At 48.5% G+C, this 14,394-nt stretch overlaps 1 protein-coding gene across 1 annotated transcript in view; it reads left to right on the plus strand.

Moving 5' to 3' along the window:
• Positions 1 to 14,394, plus strand: part of STK31 (serine/threonine kinase 31) — a 661,901-nt gene that overhangs the window by 387,335 nt on the left and 260,172 nt on the right. Inside the window, exon 11 of the mRNA XM_077491295.1 lies at positions 5,866 to 5,988. Coding sequence (XP_077347421.1) covers positions 5,866 to 5,988 — 123 coding nt within the window. The remainder of the gene's footprint in view (positions 1 to 5,865; positions 5,989 to 14,394) is intronic.

Consider the following 14,394-nt stretch of genomic DNA (forward strand, 5'->3'; position numbering starts at 1 on the left):
CCAGCAGCACTGATCCGTGTATTCTGATAACAGGGACATTTTTCTGGTGGTAGATTACAATGCCACAATGGAAGTGCTTTCCCCATCCACCTCGAATGTGAATTATTATTTTTTTGGTTGGGCAAATAAAAATGAATAACACATGGGCTGCCTTACTATGTGTCTACCACCAGTTGTAAAGATATTGAATGAATTATGATTTGTTTGTTTTTTGTTTTTTTTCAGCTGTATTGCTATTATGGGAAAGAATAACATGCCTTGTGATAACTGGGGCAGCGATGGGTCCTCTTTATGGAGAAATCAGACCCCTGATCCCTCCCCTTCCTTGCAAGGCAACTGATCAAACACCGATCAGTTTTATTGGCTGCTTTTCTGGCCTGTACCAGTCAGGTGTAAACAGAACTGAAACCGGAAGGGATGTAATCCTTGTTTTAGCTGCACAAATATCTTCAGGGTGGCGGTATATATTATGCCTCCTCCACTGCTTTGCAAGTGTAGATGAGGCTTAAGGCCCCTTTCACATGATTGGTCTGATCGGGCACCTCTATGCAGTGGCGGCTGTAAACGGACTTGTCCGTTTACACCCACTTAACTCTATTCTGATCTGGTCCACTAAAATGAAATGGAAGGAGATCCATCGACCTCTGTCTAGGCAGATCAGAGGCAAGTCGGGTGTTAACAGACATTGGAGTCAGTTTACTCCCAACCACCCATAAAGCAGAGTGGGCTCATTCTGGATCCACTCTATAAACTAAGCAGATACTGACTTGCCATCTACTTTCTCCGCTCAGTGGGGAGTTCAGTAGACAGACCCCTTGCTAAGCAAAGCAGAGTCAGCCCCATGTTATAGGGGCCTATGGATGCATGTTAATATCTTTCAATGATGATGATCATCTTAATCGCACAGTACAGGTGCTGTGGCTCAAAGCACTTGTACTGTGTGATTATCATGATGGTGATCACATTTGGCTGCTGTATAATTCAACTTGGGTAGCGGTCAGGGCATAAGGAACGGTTTGTATGTGCATATACTCTACCTTTCCTGAGACTTTTCTGCAGGGAATCCCTCAGTGTGTACTGCTGGCCTGGCTGCTGAGTTTGTGTTTAATGGGCGCAAGGGCAGTAAAAAGTGGCCCCTGTCCCCCCCCCCATCCTCCGGGGAGAGCTTTGATGCAGCCTCGGGCCCCACTGAGCCTGTTGACCCCTGCTCTGTTTTTTTTCTGAAGACGCTGACCAGGACTGATTGGACAGTCAGGATGAGTCTCTGTCCGGGTCTGCACGCGACAAAATCGCTTGTTGGAGCACTTATCACAGCTGTGCACGATACCCTGAAAATTAAGGACACGGCAGATTCCTCTTCTGAGGTAGCGGTCCCTTTTGGGTCCCATAAGCCAGCCCGTACACCTAAGGGTTTACGTATCTGACTTATTTTGATAAGTTCATTTATAGAAATGGGGGCGACCGCAACAAACCTTTTTAGGTCCCAAAACACATGGCAGTGCGTTCCCCCTTGAGGAGAGTCTTCCCAGTAGAAGAGGTTCCTGTGTTTTAGGATCCCACGGGCAGGAACCGAGGCAGTGGCCTGTTCCTTATTTATGGTTGAGGGGTCAGCAATACGACCAGTACTGACCACAGCACTTGTGTCGCAGACACTTACTGAATGGGCAAAATTTTTGCACCACAAAATGGAGAAGCAGCAGGCTACTCCCGTTTGCATGGGACTAGCAGACAAGTTAGTGCACGGTCGTAAGTACGTTGGAACGTGGCTCTGGATAAGTTTCCTCTGCTATCCAGGGTTTCAGTGTCAGCAGTGGTACTGAGGTGCCTGATTTGGGTGAAAGGCTGGTCGGCAGACCAGGCATTTAAAAAAAAGCTTTGACTGATTTACCCTTCCTTGGTGAGCGACTCTTTGGAGCCTCGTTGGATGACATTATTAAGAATGTCACAGATGGAAAGAGTACCTTGCTCCCACAGGCCAGGAAGACTAAGGAGCCATGCCGCAGGCAAAAGCCCTCATTTTGCGCTCAGAAGAGGCTCCCAGTCCTATAGGACGACCCTTGGGGACGAAAGCATCCCTGGAACCACAAGCCTTGTGAGAAAAGTGTTACCGCATGAAGGTTTGCCCCCCACCCGTCATACGGGTGGAGAGGTCGACTTCAGGAGTTTGCAGCCCGGTGGGCCCCTTGGCTATCTGACCAATGGGTCTGCAAACTGATTTCCTTGGCTACAAAATAGAGTTCTTCTCTTGGCCACCTAACAGATTCTTCCCTTCAAGCATAAGCTTACTCCCGGCTCGCTGGGAGGCCCCATGGGGACAGTAAACCTCAGGGTAATAGTGTCTGTTCCGGTGTCGGAAAGTTTCCAGGAGTTCTACTCCAATCTGTAGTCCCCAACGAAGGAAGGGTTACGTCCAATCTTGGACCTAAAAAGCCTCAATTGCCTTGTTTAAGTACAGAGGCTCAGTGTGGAATCAGTTCGCTTGGTTGTCGCTGCACTCCCATCAGGGGGGCTCCCTGGTGTCTTTGGACATCCAGGATGCGTAACCGCACATACCCATATGCTGCAGGCATCAGAAGGTTATGTGAAATGCAGTTTGGCTCCCCCTTTTTGGCTTGGCTTCAGCACCCAAGTCCTTACCAAGGTATTGACTTCAATTTTGGCGTTGAAACAACGTGGGACCGCAATCGTAAGTTACCAGGGCAACAACCTTCAGAGAGCAGCTTCCGCCTCGGAATTAAAGGAGGATGTGGCGATCACCATGAAAAAACCTGCAGGTATTTGGGTGGCTGTTGAACCTAAAAAGTCGGTGTCCATACCGATTCAGCGCTGGAGTGCCTAGGCTTACCGCTGGACTCCAGACAAACTGCAGACTCTCAGAGCCGCACTATCACTGAATTGCAGGTGGTCATCACTGCGTTTCTGCATGCAAGTTCTGGGCCTTGTGGTGACCTCCTTTCGAGACGGTACCGTACGCCCACTTTCCACCAGTGTCTTGCAGAAGGAGATATTAACACAATGGGACATATTTTCCTTATCCCTGGATCAGCAGATTCAGGTTATCCAGTCAGTCAGGGACTCCCTGCTCTGGTGGCTGAGGTCTCCGGCTTCTTCGGTATGGGGAATCGTTCCTACCTCTGCATTGGGCTGTGTTCACAACAGACGCCAGCCTGACCGGCTGGGTTGGAGTAATGGGAGTACAGTCGACCCAGGGTCTCTGGTCGGGTGAGGAACCCAAGTTGCCGATCAGTATGCTCTAACTCCGAGTGATCAGTCGACAAGAATATGAGGGCCTAAGATCGGGATCCAGTCGGACAACGCCACGGCGGTGGCATATGTCAACCATCAAGGAGGAACAAGTAGCTCGGCTGCAGCACGGGAGGTCGCTCACATCCTTCAGTGGACAGAGTGACAGTTACCGGCCTTGTCGGCTGTTACATCCAGGGAGGAAGAAACTGGCAGGCGGACTACCTAAATCGCCAGATGCTGGGCCCAAGAGAATGGGCATTGCATCCAGACATGTTCAGGCTATTGTGCCTGTGGTGGGGCACACCAGAGATGAATCTCCTGGCTCCCGTCTCAGTCGGAAGGGGCCGAGATTCGTATCCAGGATAAGAGATCCTTGTACAGACAATCGTGCTGGTGGCTCCATGGGATCAGTACAGGCTGATCTAGGACTTTTCTCCGCAAAAACTACTAACACGTCTGCTCCACAGAGTGGAGACAGAGGGGGTTCCAGTAATACTGATACCCCGGATTGGCCTTGGCATCCCTGACGCGCCGACCTAGTACGCCTGGTTGTGAAAGCTCCATGGTGACTGCCGTTGCGAGAGGACCTTCTGTGTCGAGGTCCAATTCTCCATCTTGTTTTACCATAGCTGGTTTTAACGGTATGACTGTTGAGAGACAGATGCTAAGGTACGCGGGGATCTGAACTATGTTGAGAGCGCGAAAATCATCTTCTCGGAAGATATACCGTCGTACCTGGAAGTCATACATCTCTGTGTGAGGGGAAAGGATGGCACCTGTGCACTTCAGTTTCAAGGATCCTGCTGTTTCTACAGCGAGGAGTAGACCAGAAGTTTTTCAAGCACCATTAGGGGACAAATATCAGCCTTGGTTGTCTTATTTTTTATTTATTTTTTTCAGCGACCCCTGGCATCTCACTTTTTAGTGAGCACTGTTGTTCATTGGGTCCGAATTGTAGTTCCTCCTGTGCGTCCACCGTTACCCCCATGGGATCCTAGCCTGGTGTTATCTGCGCTTCAGAAACTGCCATTTGAGAACATCAAAAGAATTGCCTTGTTGACGCTTTCTCAGAAAAGGGGTCTTTCTGGTGGCCATTACATTGGCCAGGAGGGTTTCGGAACTGGCGGCCTTGTCTTTCAAGTCGTCCTATTTGATAAACCTTAAGGATACGATGGTGTTGTGTTCACAACCTTCCTTTCTGCCGAAGGTGGTTTCACCGTTCCACATCAATGATGATATTGTGTTACCATCTCTGTGTCCAAAACCGATGCATCCTAAAAGGTGGCCCTTTATTCCCTGGACGTGATCAGGGCTATAAGGATATATTTGTCTGTCACGGCTCCCCTTCGGGAGTTAGATTTGTTTGTTTCGGTAGCTGGTCCGAAAAAGAGGTATGGCGGTCTAGTCGATCACCATTTCGGGGTGGTTCAGACAGATGTGGTACAGGCCTATCCCCTTGAAGGGGCATGTGTCCTCTTTTCCTGCCATTGCCCATTGCACCAGGACAGTTGGGCCCCCTCGGACTTCCGACATAGTGTCAGTCGCTCTGGTGTGTAAGGCAGCGATTTAGTCGTCCATTCACACTTTTACCAAATTCTACTGAGTGGATGTAAACGTATCGTCTGATGCCTGCGTGGCCGCACGTTTTTTTTCTACAGAGTGGATATAAGTGCATCGTCTGCCTGCTTGGCCGCAAGTTTGTATGCGGCCATGTAATGTTGCAATTCTGCACTACTTTTTCTGTTTTAAAGAAAATAGTTACTTTTGAGTATAATGCGCGGTTGCATTGTTACCACAAGTTCTGATGCGTTCAGATAAGGGGGTGACTCACTTGTTAGGGAGCACTTCTGATTGTGGGAGAAGTTATTTTATGCTGTTTCCCACCACTCGTTAGGATACTGCTTGGGGACGTCCCAATGGTCAAGAATAAAGGAGCTGTGTCTGTCGGTGAATGTCGGAGGAAATAGGGTTTTTGTACTCCCCGTAAAATCCTTTTCTCGGTAGTTCACTGACACAGCACCCTCCCCTCTTATTATTTTACGGTATGCTGCTTGTTGACGTACTGAGGCTGCAGGATGCAGCCTGGAGGGTTGTTACTGAAGGGACCACCCCTTGGGCGGAACTAGAATTTTCTGTATTTTGTACATGTTAACATGTTCTGCCTAGTCCTCTCCTGAAGGTGGCGTAAAAACCCAATGGTCAAGACTAAAGGAGCCATGTCAGTCGGTGAACTACAGAGAAAAGGATTTTACGGTGAGTACAAAAATCCTATTTTTTTTTTTTCGGATTTACATCTACTTTTTATTTTTTTTAAAACCTATATTAAATGATGTATTAATAGATACAGAACTGTTTGAGTCTTTTATATCTAGTTGGAGTTTAGTTTTAAGACTGAAAGCACTGTAATCTGTCTGCTAAGAAAACATACTTGTGCACTGTTCTTGGCTTTAACCAAACCTATTGACACAATTTTTATGCAGATCTGTACTTTGGGCCATCTATTTAAAAGTAGAAAAGATAACAGTGATGCTTGGTTAAATTTGTTTTAGGATGTTATTTTCTAAAAATATTTCATGATGGAAAGCTTACCCAGTACTTTTTCACCTTTTCTGTTTTCAGGTAGACCTTGACCTGCTTATTGACAAACGGAACAAAATCCAGAATACCCTAAGTTCTTCAATTGACGACTTCATTGTTGAGGTTGAGCAACTGCCGCTAGATGAACGTCTTACAAAGCTGGAGGTACAAATGTGAAACTTGCCTTTGTCATGTATTGGGTGATACAGCATGGCCTGTTTGTATGCACTCTCTTGGGTGCAGTACCTCTTGGACACTAATTGGGTCTATTTATGTTTTTACACTAGATACACATAACTTTTACTCAGGATTGACACATTTTTCAATTGAATCCTATTAGAAAAATAGACTTTTGAGTGGAAAGTTTTCTAAATAGAACCCTTTGTTTGCACTATACTCCAGCCAGGCTGGCTCAAGTAGGATTTGGATCTGTTGCTATTTGTTCTTGATGTGGACTCACTGGGGCGGATCTGCTCCATATGTTTTGGACTTGTCCGGGACTAACTTTTTTTTTGGCAGGATTTATTTCATTTTTTTGAACATACCATTAATAATCTTCCAACACCTCAGTCCCCGGAAGTTGGACTTTTAGGGTTTTCTGAATGATTTTTGCTGAGCTACCGAGGGTCAAATCCCCAAAATGTCAATGTAAAAAAGCAGTACAGCGTAAACGAATATAACAATACAAAAAATCTAACCAAAAAATCAAACACAGGAACAGTTCATGTATTTCTTCTTAAAATAATCTTTGATTAGAAAACACCAGCGAATATCCAGTGGACTAGGTGATAGGACAATCGTATAAGGTAACTTTAGTGACAACCTCCACCACCAAGCGAAATGGCTGCTCACCTCACGTGGTGGACCCCTGTGTAAATTCAGTCAGGTCAGAACAGCAGTTCCCTTTAAGGGTTGTAGATTAACAAGATCACATACTGGTATCAGATGAAATGTCGGTACATGGCAATTTTCAAATGGTATGCGGCATCAACTCCAGGACAGGTACACAGAATAAAAGCAATAATTACTAGTGCTCTCCGATTCGGAACGTTTTAATAAAATAAATAAAAAACACTGTGCCCCAGTCATGAGGATAAATGACAAACATTGTGTATCCACGAGGATCAGCGTGTAGAACGCAGGTGATGTCATGATCAAGGTCACGTGGTTTCTGTACATGTTACGTCCCTAAGGGACGGGACTTAATCAGCGCCGACGACATGGCGTAAGCCACCTGCTTTATAAACCCTATCAGCTGACCTGTCTGACCAGTGGAAGAAGGTGTGTACCGATCACCATAACAACCACTGGATGGCGAGACAGCAGAATCATAGAAATGAAATTCAATGGGAGAGGACTGACTACCAATTTAGTAATATAGACGATCAGCACAAAGAGCACATTTGAAAAGCGCGACTGTAGCTGCATCAAAACATTGCTTACCATAATATACACCCACCCTGGTCCCCGCTGATCCCCGAAGAGCACAACCACCCAAAAAACAAACATAATCATTAATAAACATAAACCTGAAACATAAAAATATAAAAAGATATAATATAAAACTCACGATCAGAAATAAAGCAATTCATTTCAAATTCAAAGTTCAGGCCTCCCGGCACAAGAACCTTGGTCTTCTGGATCCAATAAGATTCCCTACGGCCAAGCTGGCGCAAAAAATTGCCACAGATTTGTCTCCGATGTTTTTTAACCCTTTCGATGCCCCAAAATGTTTAACTTTTAGGGCTTTTGATGTTTACAAGTCTGACGTGCAGAAGTCTAGAGGTCCCCCCGCTATATTGGAGGTCACATCCGCACTGGGGCATATAAACAATTTATAAGTTGACGAATCTTATTTCTCTTATATTCACCAACCGACACAGCTTCTCTTAGCCATTGGGTTGTTAGCCTTATCACTAGGAGAATACTAGGCATTAGTTGTAACACAACACTCAGAACTCTTAGTTCCTCCCAGGGGTGCAGTCCCTTGGGTAACAACCCTGCCGTCTGCAGACAGACCTCAGTTTTATTTTGCCTAGTGAAGGAGAAGGACCTAGGAACCCTGCGGGCCCATCGGTCCAAGCTTTGTTATGCAGAAGCTTGGCTTTTTGCGCAAGATGAATGATTCTTTGATCTGCTATCAACAGCCGGCTGGGTGACAGGCTAGATTCCCTTATCCTTGTAGTCTCCCCAGTCCGGCCATCGAGCGTGTGCAGGCTGCAGCTATGCGCTCAGCAGGCCACGATTAAACCTCAGCTCCAGAGGTCGTTGGTGAGCTTTTATGCTCACGTGGCATACTTATGACCAGGCTACTGATGTCTGCGTCACAGTATGCCGGGCCAGCAGCTACCCTGTACTGATCAGTTGCGTAGTTCTGCAATGGAATGTCTCCCAGCTCTTCAGGACTGGTAAGTACAGCTCTACCTGCCTCGGTGGGGCTGAGCAGCAGGGCATTCCGTGGGAGGTCGATTCGGGGGTCCCTCACCCTCCCTCTCTTCTCTCCCCTGTCCCTATCCCCCCCCCCCCGTGGGGGATGCTGCATGTGGCTGCTGAGCGGTGTATGTGTGTATATACAGGGGACCTCTGTGGGCTCTCACCTGGGATGGGGGGGGTGTCATAAAAGGCTGGCTGGGGACAGTGGTCCGTCACCTGTCTGTGCGCGCCTGCGGGTGCCTGGTGCGCGCGCACGGTTACCGGTGCCAGGAGGGCTATTTAAACCTAGTTCTCCCTTCAGATCTTGCTGCTTGATCTACAGCATTCCTGAGACTATGACCTGAATCTGATCTGTTTGTGTATTGACCCGGCCTGACCTGTGACCTTCCCTGCCTTCTGCCTGCCTCTGACCTCCGGCTTGTCTACTACTCTGCACCTGTCTCATCCATCCGTGCTCATCCGCTACCGACCCGGCCTGTTCCACGTTCCTGCCTCTGCCTGCTGCATCTGTTCCTGTACTGACTGTCTGGTTTGGCCCGGCTTGCCCGACTCTTCTGCGTGCCTGCCCCTGAGTGATCCACCTGTTCCTGTTGGTCTCCTGCTGTCTATTGGTTCCTGTCCGCTGCCACTGGGGCCTGCTTGTCCAGCTACAGTTCCTAAAGTCAGCCTGATCCATCCTCCGGCTGTTGATCCTGCCAGGCACTCGTGCTACCTTTGACTCCCGTGCCCCCTGTCACCACCATCAGGGGCCGTGAGTCGGGGACGCAAGAGAGGTCTCCTGCATTCCGGGGTCACCACTAGGTACGTGACAGGGTGGGGCTGGCTAGCGGTGTCCTGGGTTTTATGCCCCTGGAAGGTGCTTGTGAGGGTCTGGTGCGGCACTGTGTGTCTGCCATTGTTTTTCTTTCTGTGCCTCATGGAGCTGCTGGCGGCCATTTTAGGTGTGAGCGAGGGCAGCATGCCTTCCTGGGCTTCAGCTGCCATTTTCCAGGTGATCTATTCAAAACACTGGTGGACATCTTCTGGAAGCCTGAACACGTTTTCTGTGTTTTATAGCAGCAGCGTGGCTCATGTGCTCTCACAGCCATTTTCCCTGTGTTTACTGTCTGTACTGGATGCTGGGCGGCCATTTTATTGAGGCCTAAGCACATTTTAGGAACGTTTTTAGCGCTCATCCTGGCGGCTGCCACCGACACAGCTTTTGTTTCCCCTGCACTTGGGAGCACTCAGGGACTACAAGCACTACTTGTGGACAGCGCAGAACTCCTCAGGGTGGTGAGTCCAGCTGGAAAGAGCCCCTCAGTCAGTGGCAGCAAGGAGGGTGGGACTGTCCTAAGTCCCCTTCGGGTGGCAGACAGGGTAGGGTCAACTTCTGGTGTTTCTTCCCCCTAAATCCAGGCAATTGCAACCGCGTCACCTGCGGACTGCACAGTGCCCATAAACACCCTGATGGTGGTCCTCAATTCCTTTGTTGCCAAGATGGAGGCGGTGCGTGTGAAGAAAGGTGCATTAAAGAGGCCCCGGCCCCCCCTCCTGTCCTCTTGCGAGAGCTCTGACACAGACTTGGGTCCTGCTGAGGTTGGTGACCCCTGCTCTGTCTTGTCAGATGACGCTGACCAGGACCGTTCGGACAGTGAGCATGAGTCCGGGTGCGACAAAGTTCTTGTTGGAGGACTTATCACAGCTGTGTGTGATTCCCTGAAGATTCAGGAGCCAGCTGATCCCTCTGCTGATGTACTGGTCCCTTTTGGGTCCCGCAAGCCAGCACGTTAACATAAGGTGTTCCCGTATCTGACTTATTTTGACAAGTTCATTTACAAGGAATGGGGTTGCCCGCAACTGACCTTTTCGGTCCCCAAATACATGGCGGTGCGTTACCTTTTTGAGGAGAGCCGTCTCAAAAAATGGTTGGCTCCTCCAGTCGTGGACCCCCCAATATCCAGGTTAAATAAAGTAACCACGATCCCGGTTGAGGGGACTCCATTCAAGGATCCCACGGACAGGAAGACCGAGGCAGTGGCTCGTTCCCAGTTTACGGTTGTGGGGTCCGCTGTGCGATCAGTACTGGCATCCACACTGGTGTCTCGTACACTGACTGAGTGGGCAGAACTTTTGCACCGCGAATTGGGAGAGCAACAGTCTTCTCCTGTCTGCATGGAACTAGCAGACCAACTAGTGCAAGACCTTAAGTACGTCTGTGACGTGGCCCTAGATACTCTACCTCTGTTATCCAGGGCTTCAGTGTCAGCTGTGGTGCTAAGGTGCCTGATTTGGCTAAAATGCTGGTCTTCTAACCCAGCATCCAAAAAAGCCCTGACGGATCTTCACTTCCTTGGCGACCGGCTCTTTGGAGCCTCTTTGGGTGACATTATTAAAAATGCCAACAGTGGTACTCCCACGGGCCAGGAAGGCTAAGGAGCCACGCCGTAGGCAAAGGTTCTCTTTTTCCGCTCACAAACGGCTTTTTCATCTGCCCGGAGCTTCGACAACACATCCCCAGCCCAACAGGACATCCACGGATGGTCAAAAATGTTCCTGGAACTGCAAGCCTGTGAATAAAAGTGCTACCGCATGTAGGTTTGCCCCCACCCATGTCTCGGGTGGGGGGTCGCCTTCGGGAGTTTGAAGTCCGGGGGTCCTCCAGTTATCCGACCAATGGGTCTGCGATCTGATTTCCACAGGCTACAAGATAGTTTCTCTCTTGGCCGCCAAACAGATTCTTCCCCTCCAGCATACCCGTATCCCCGGCTCGCTGGGAAGCCCTCTTGGGGTCGGTAAGGGACCTGCATAATTGCAGAGTGATTGTACCAGTTCCGGAATCGGAGCGCTTCCAGGGATTCTACTCAAATCTGTTTGTGGTTCCCAAGAAGGAAGGGTACGTCCAGTCTTGGACCTAAAAGCCCTCCACTTACCCATATGACTTTCGGCATCAAAAGTTTCTGCGGTTTGTAGTCGGAGAAGCCCACTACCAGTTTGTGGCTCTTCCTTTTGGTCTGGCATCAGCCCCCCGAGTCTTTACCAAGGTATTGACCCTTGTTTTTTGATATCTACAACATATCATGTGTTGAACTATATTATACAGTAACATCTCTGTATGATTTGTTATCTTTATATTATGTATGTTTATGATTAATTTGTTTTTGTTGTTTCTATTACTTTACCAGTCACATTAATATCTCGCTCCAGAAGAAGCGTGTCAAATCACGCGGAACATGTAGAGCTTTCTCCTTTTCAAACAACATACCTGATACCGCGAGTAGAAATTATATTTTGAAGATTATGAAATAAATGTGTATTGTCTATTTTCAGAACTGAACTTCGCAGCTCATATTGTATATTATTGAGTTTACGAGTATTGCTGTGATTAGACGGTTTTTCGAATTTCTGTTTGGTACAATGGAAAATATGTTCTTAATAAATAAAATTTTGATTTTATTTTATGGTTATTGTTTTGTCTATGGTGCCTAAAAAGTCCAGAAGCCCTCCTTGTTTTTTTTACCAAGGTATTGGCTCCAGTTTTGGCGTTGCTACGGCAACGTGTGATCGTGGGATTCCTGGACGATCTCCTCCTGAGGGCATCTTCCACCTCAGAATTAGAGGAGGAGGATGTGGCGATCACCATGCAGACCCTGCTAGAATTTGGGTGGATGTTGAACCTAAGAAAGTCAGTGATCGTACCGACCCAGCGTCTGGAGTTCCTAGGCTTGCTGCTGGACTCCATGGAAGCGAGAGTGTTTCTCCCTTTAGACAAGCTGCAGACTGAGATCCACGGTAAAACTGCTGATGATCCGCAGGTGGTCGTCGCTCCGCTTTTGCGTGCGAATACTGGGCCTCATGGTAGCCTCCTTCGAGACAGGGCCTTATGCCCAGTTCCACACCAGAGTCCTGCAGAAGGAGATTTTAACAAAATTTGACAAATCTCAGTTGTCCCTGGATTGACAGATCCAGGTGAGCCAGTCAGTCAGAGCCTCGCTGATATGGTGGTTGAGGTCCCTGGTGATTGTCAGAAAAAATCATTCCTACCTCTGAGATGGACAGTGATCATTACGGATGCCAGTCTATCCAGCTGGGGTGGAGTGATGGGGGTTCAGCCGGCTCAGGGCCTCTGGTTGACGGAAGAGTCCAAGTTGCCTATCTGCTCAAATTGAGAGCGTTCAAGCTGTGCCTCTCCACATGGTCGACGAGACTGCAAGGGCGTCCAATCAGCCAGACAACGCCACTACGGTGGCATTCGTCAATCACGAAGGGGGAACAGGAAGCTCAGCCGCTGCAAGAGAGGTCACTCACATACTTTGATGGGCAGAGAGACACGTACCGGCCATGTCGGCCATTTACATCCCGGGAGTGGAGAACTGGCAGGCGGACTATCTGAGTCGACAGATGCTGGACCTAGGAGAATGGGCATTGCATCAGGAGATATTCGGGTTACTGTGCCTGAAATGGGCCACACCAGACGTGGATCTGCTGGCCTCCCGTCTCAATCGGAAGGTGCCAAGATTCGTGTCTAGGACGAGAGATTCGTGGGCAGATGCGCTTGTGGCTCCGTGGGATCAGTACCAGCTGATCTACGCCTTTCCTCCACTAAAGCTGTTAACCATGTCTGCTTCACAGAGTGGAAGCCGAGGGGATCCCAGTGATACTGGTTGCCCCAGATTGGCCTCAGCGTCCCTGGTACGCAGTCCTGGTGCATGTGGTGGCAGACAGTCCCTGGCAACTGCCATTGCGAGAGGACCTTCTGTCTCAAGGTTCGATTCTCCATCCTGCTTTACCATCGCTTTAACGCCATGGCTATTGAGAGCCAGGTGTTGAGGAAACCGGGTTTGTTGGACTCTGTGATCCCAACTATGTTGAGAGCACAGAAATCTTGTTCTCGAAAGATATACCATCGTACCTGGAAGGCCTACATTTCCATGTGTGTGGAGGAATGATGGCATCCGCGCTCCTTTTCTATATCCAGGATTCTGCTGTTCAGCAAGTAGACCAGAAATTGCCGTTAAGCACCATTAAAGGGCAAATTTTTTTTTCAGCGACCCCTGGCATCTCACTCCTTAGTGAGTACCTTTGTTCAGGAGGTACGACATGTAGTCCCTCTAGTGCGTCCACCGTTACCCCTTGTGATTTGAACCTGGTGTTGTCGGCACTTCAGAATCCGCCGTTTGAAAATATCAGGGAGATTCCCCTGTTGACTCTTTCCCAGAAAGTGGTCTTCCTAGTGGCCATCACATCGGCCAGGAGGGTTTCGGAACTGGCGGCCTTGTCTTGCAAGTCACCCTATCTGGTTATCCATGAGGATAAGGTGGTGTTGCATCCTCAACCGTCTTTTCTACCGAAAGTGGTCTCGGCTTTTCAGATCAATGAGGACATTGTATTACCATCTCTGTGTCCTAAGCCGAAGCCCCCTAAGGAGATGGCCCTTCACGCTCTGGATGTGGTTCTGGCTCTAAAGGTGTATTTGTCTGCCACGGCTCCTTTTTCGGAAGTCAGACTCACTGCTTGTTTTGGTGGCTGGTCCAAAGAAAGGCATGGCAGTCTCATCGGCCACCATTTCCAGGTAGATCAGACAGATTGTAGTACAAGCCTACGCCTTGAAGAGGCAGGTGCCCCCCTTTCCTGTCACAGCCCACTCCACAAGGACAATCAAAATGTCTTGGGCCTTCCGACACCAAGCGTCTGTTGCTCAGGTGTGTAAAGCGGCGACCTGGTCGCCTGTCTACACGTTTACCAAGTTCTACAAGGTAAACGTCAGTGCATCGGCTGATGCCTGTTTTGGCTGAAAAGTTTTGCAGGTGGCCGTGTAATTGCAATTGAATATTTAATATATTTTCTGTTTTTTCCTGGTTTATCGATAAAAACACAGTACTGTTATGTCAATGCAGGGTTGCATTACTTCCTCAGTTTGGTGCGGTTTTTGGGTGATCTCTCCTGTTGAGGATACCCTGATTTTTGTGGTGTTTTTTCCACGCACTGTTGTTTTTTGTGGGTAAAGTTTCACTAGTTCCCACTTGCCGTGGTGGATGAAGTTTTTATGCTGTTTTTCCCACCCCTCGTTTGGCACTGCTTGGGGACATCCCAATGGCTAAGAGAGGAGCTGTGTCGGTCGGTGAATATAAGGGAAAATAGGATTTTTTTGTACTCACC

Source organism: Lithobates pipiens, unplaced genomic scaffold, assembly GCF_037356315.1.
Source record: "Lithobates pipiens isolate NorthernLeopardFrog02 unplaced genomic scaffold, aLitPip1_a1.2 Scaffold_19, whole genome shotgun sequence".
NCBI lineage: Eukaryota > Metazoa > Chordata > Amphibia > Anura > Ranidae > Lithobates > Lithobates pipiens.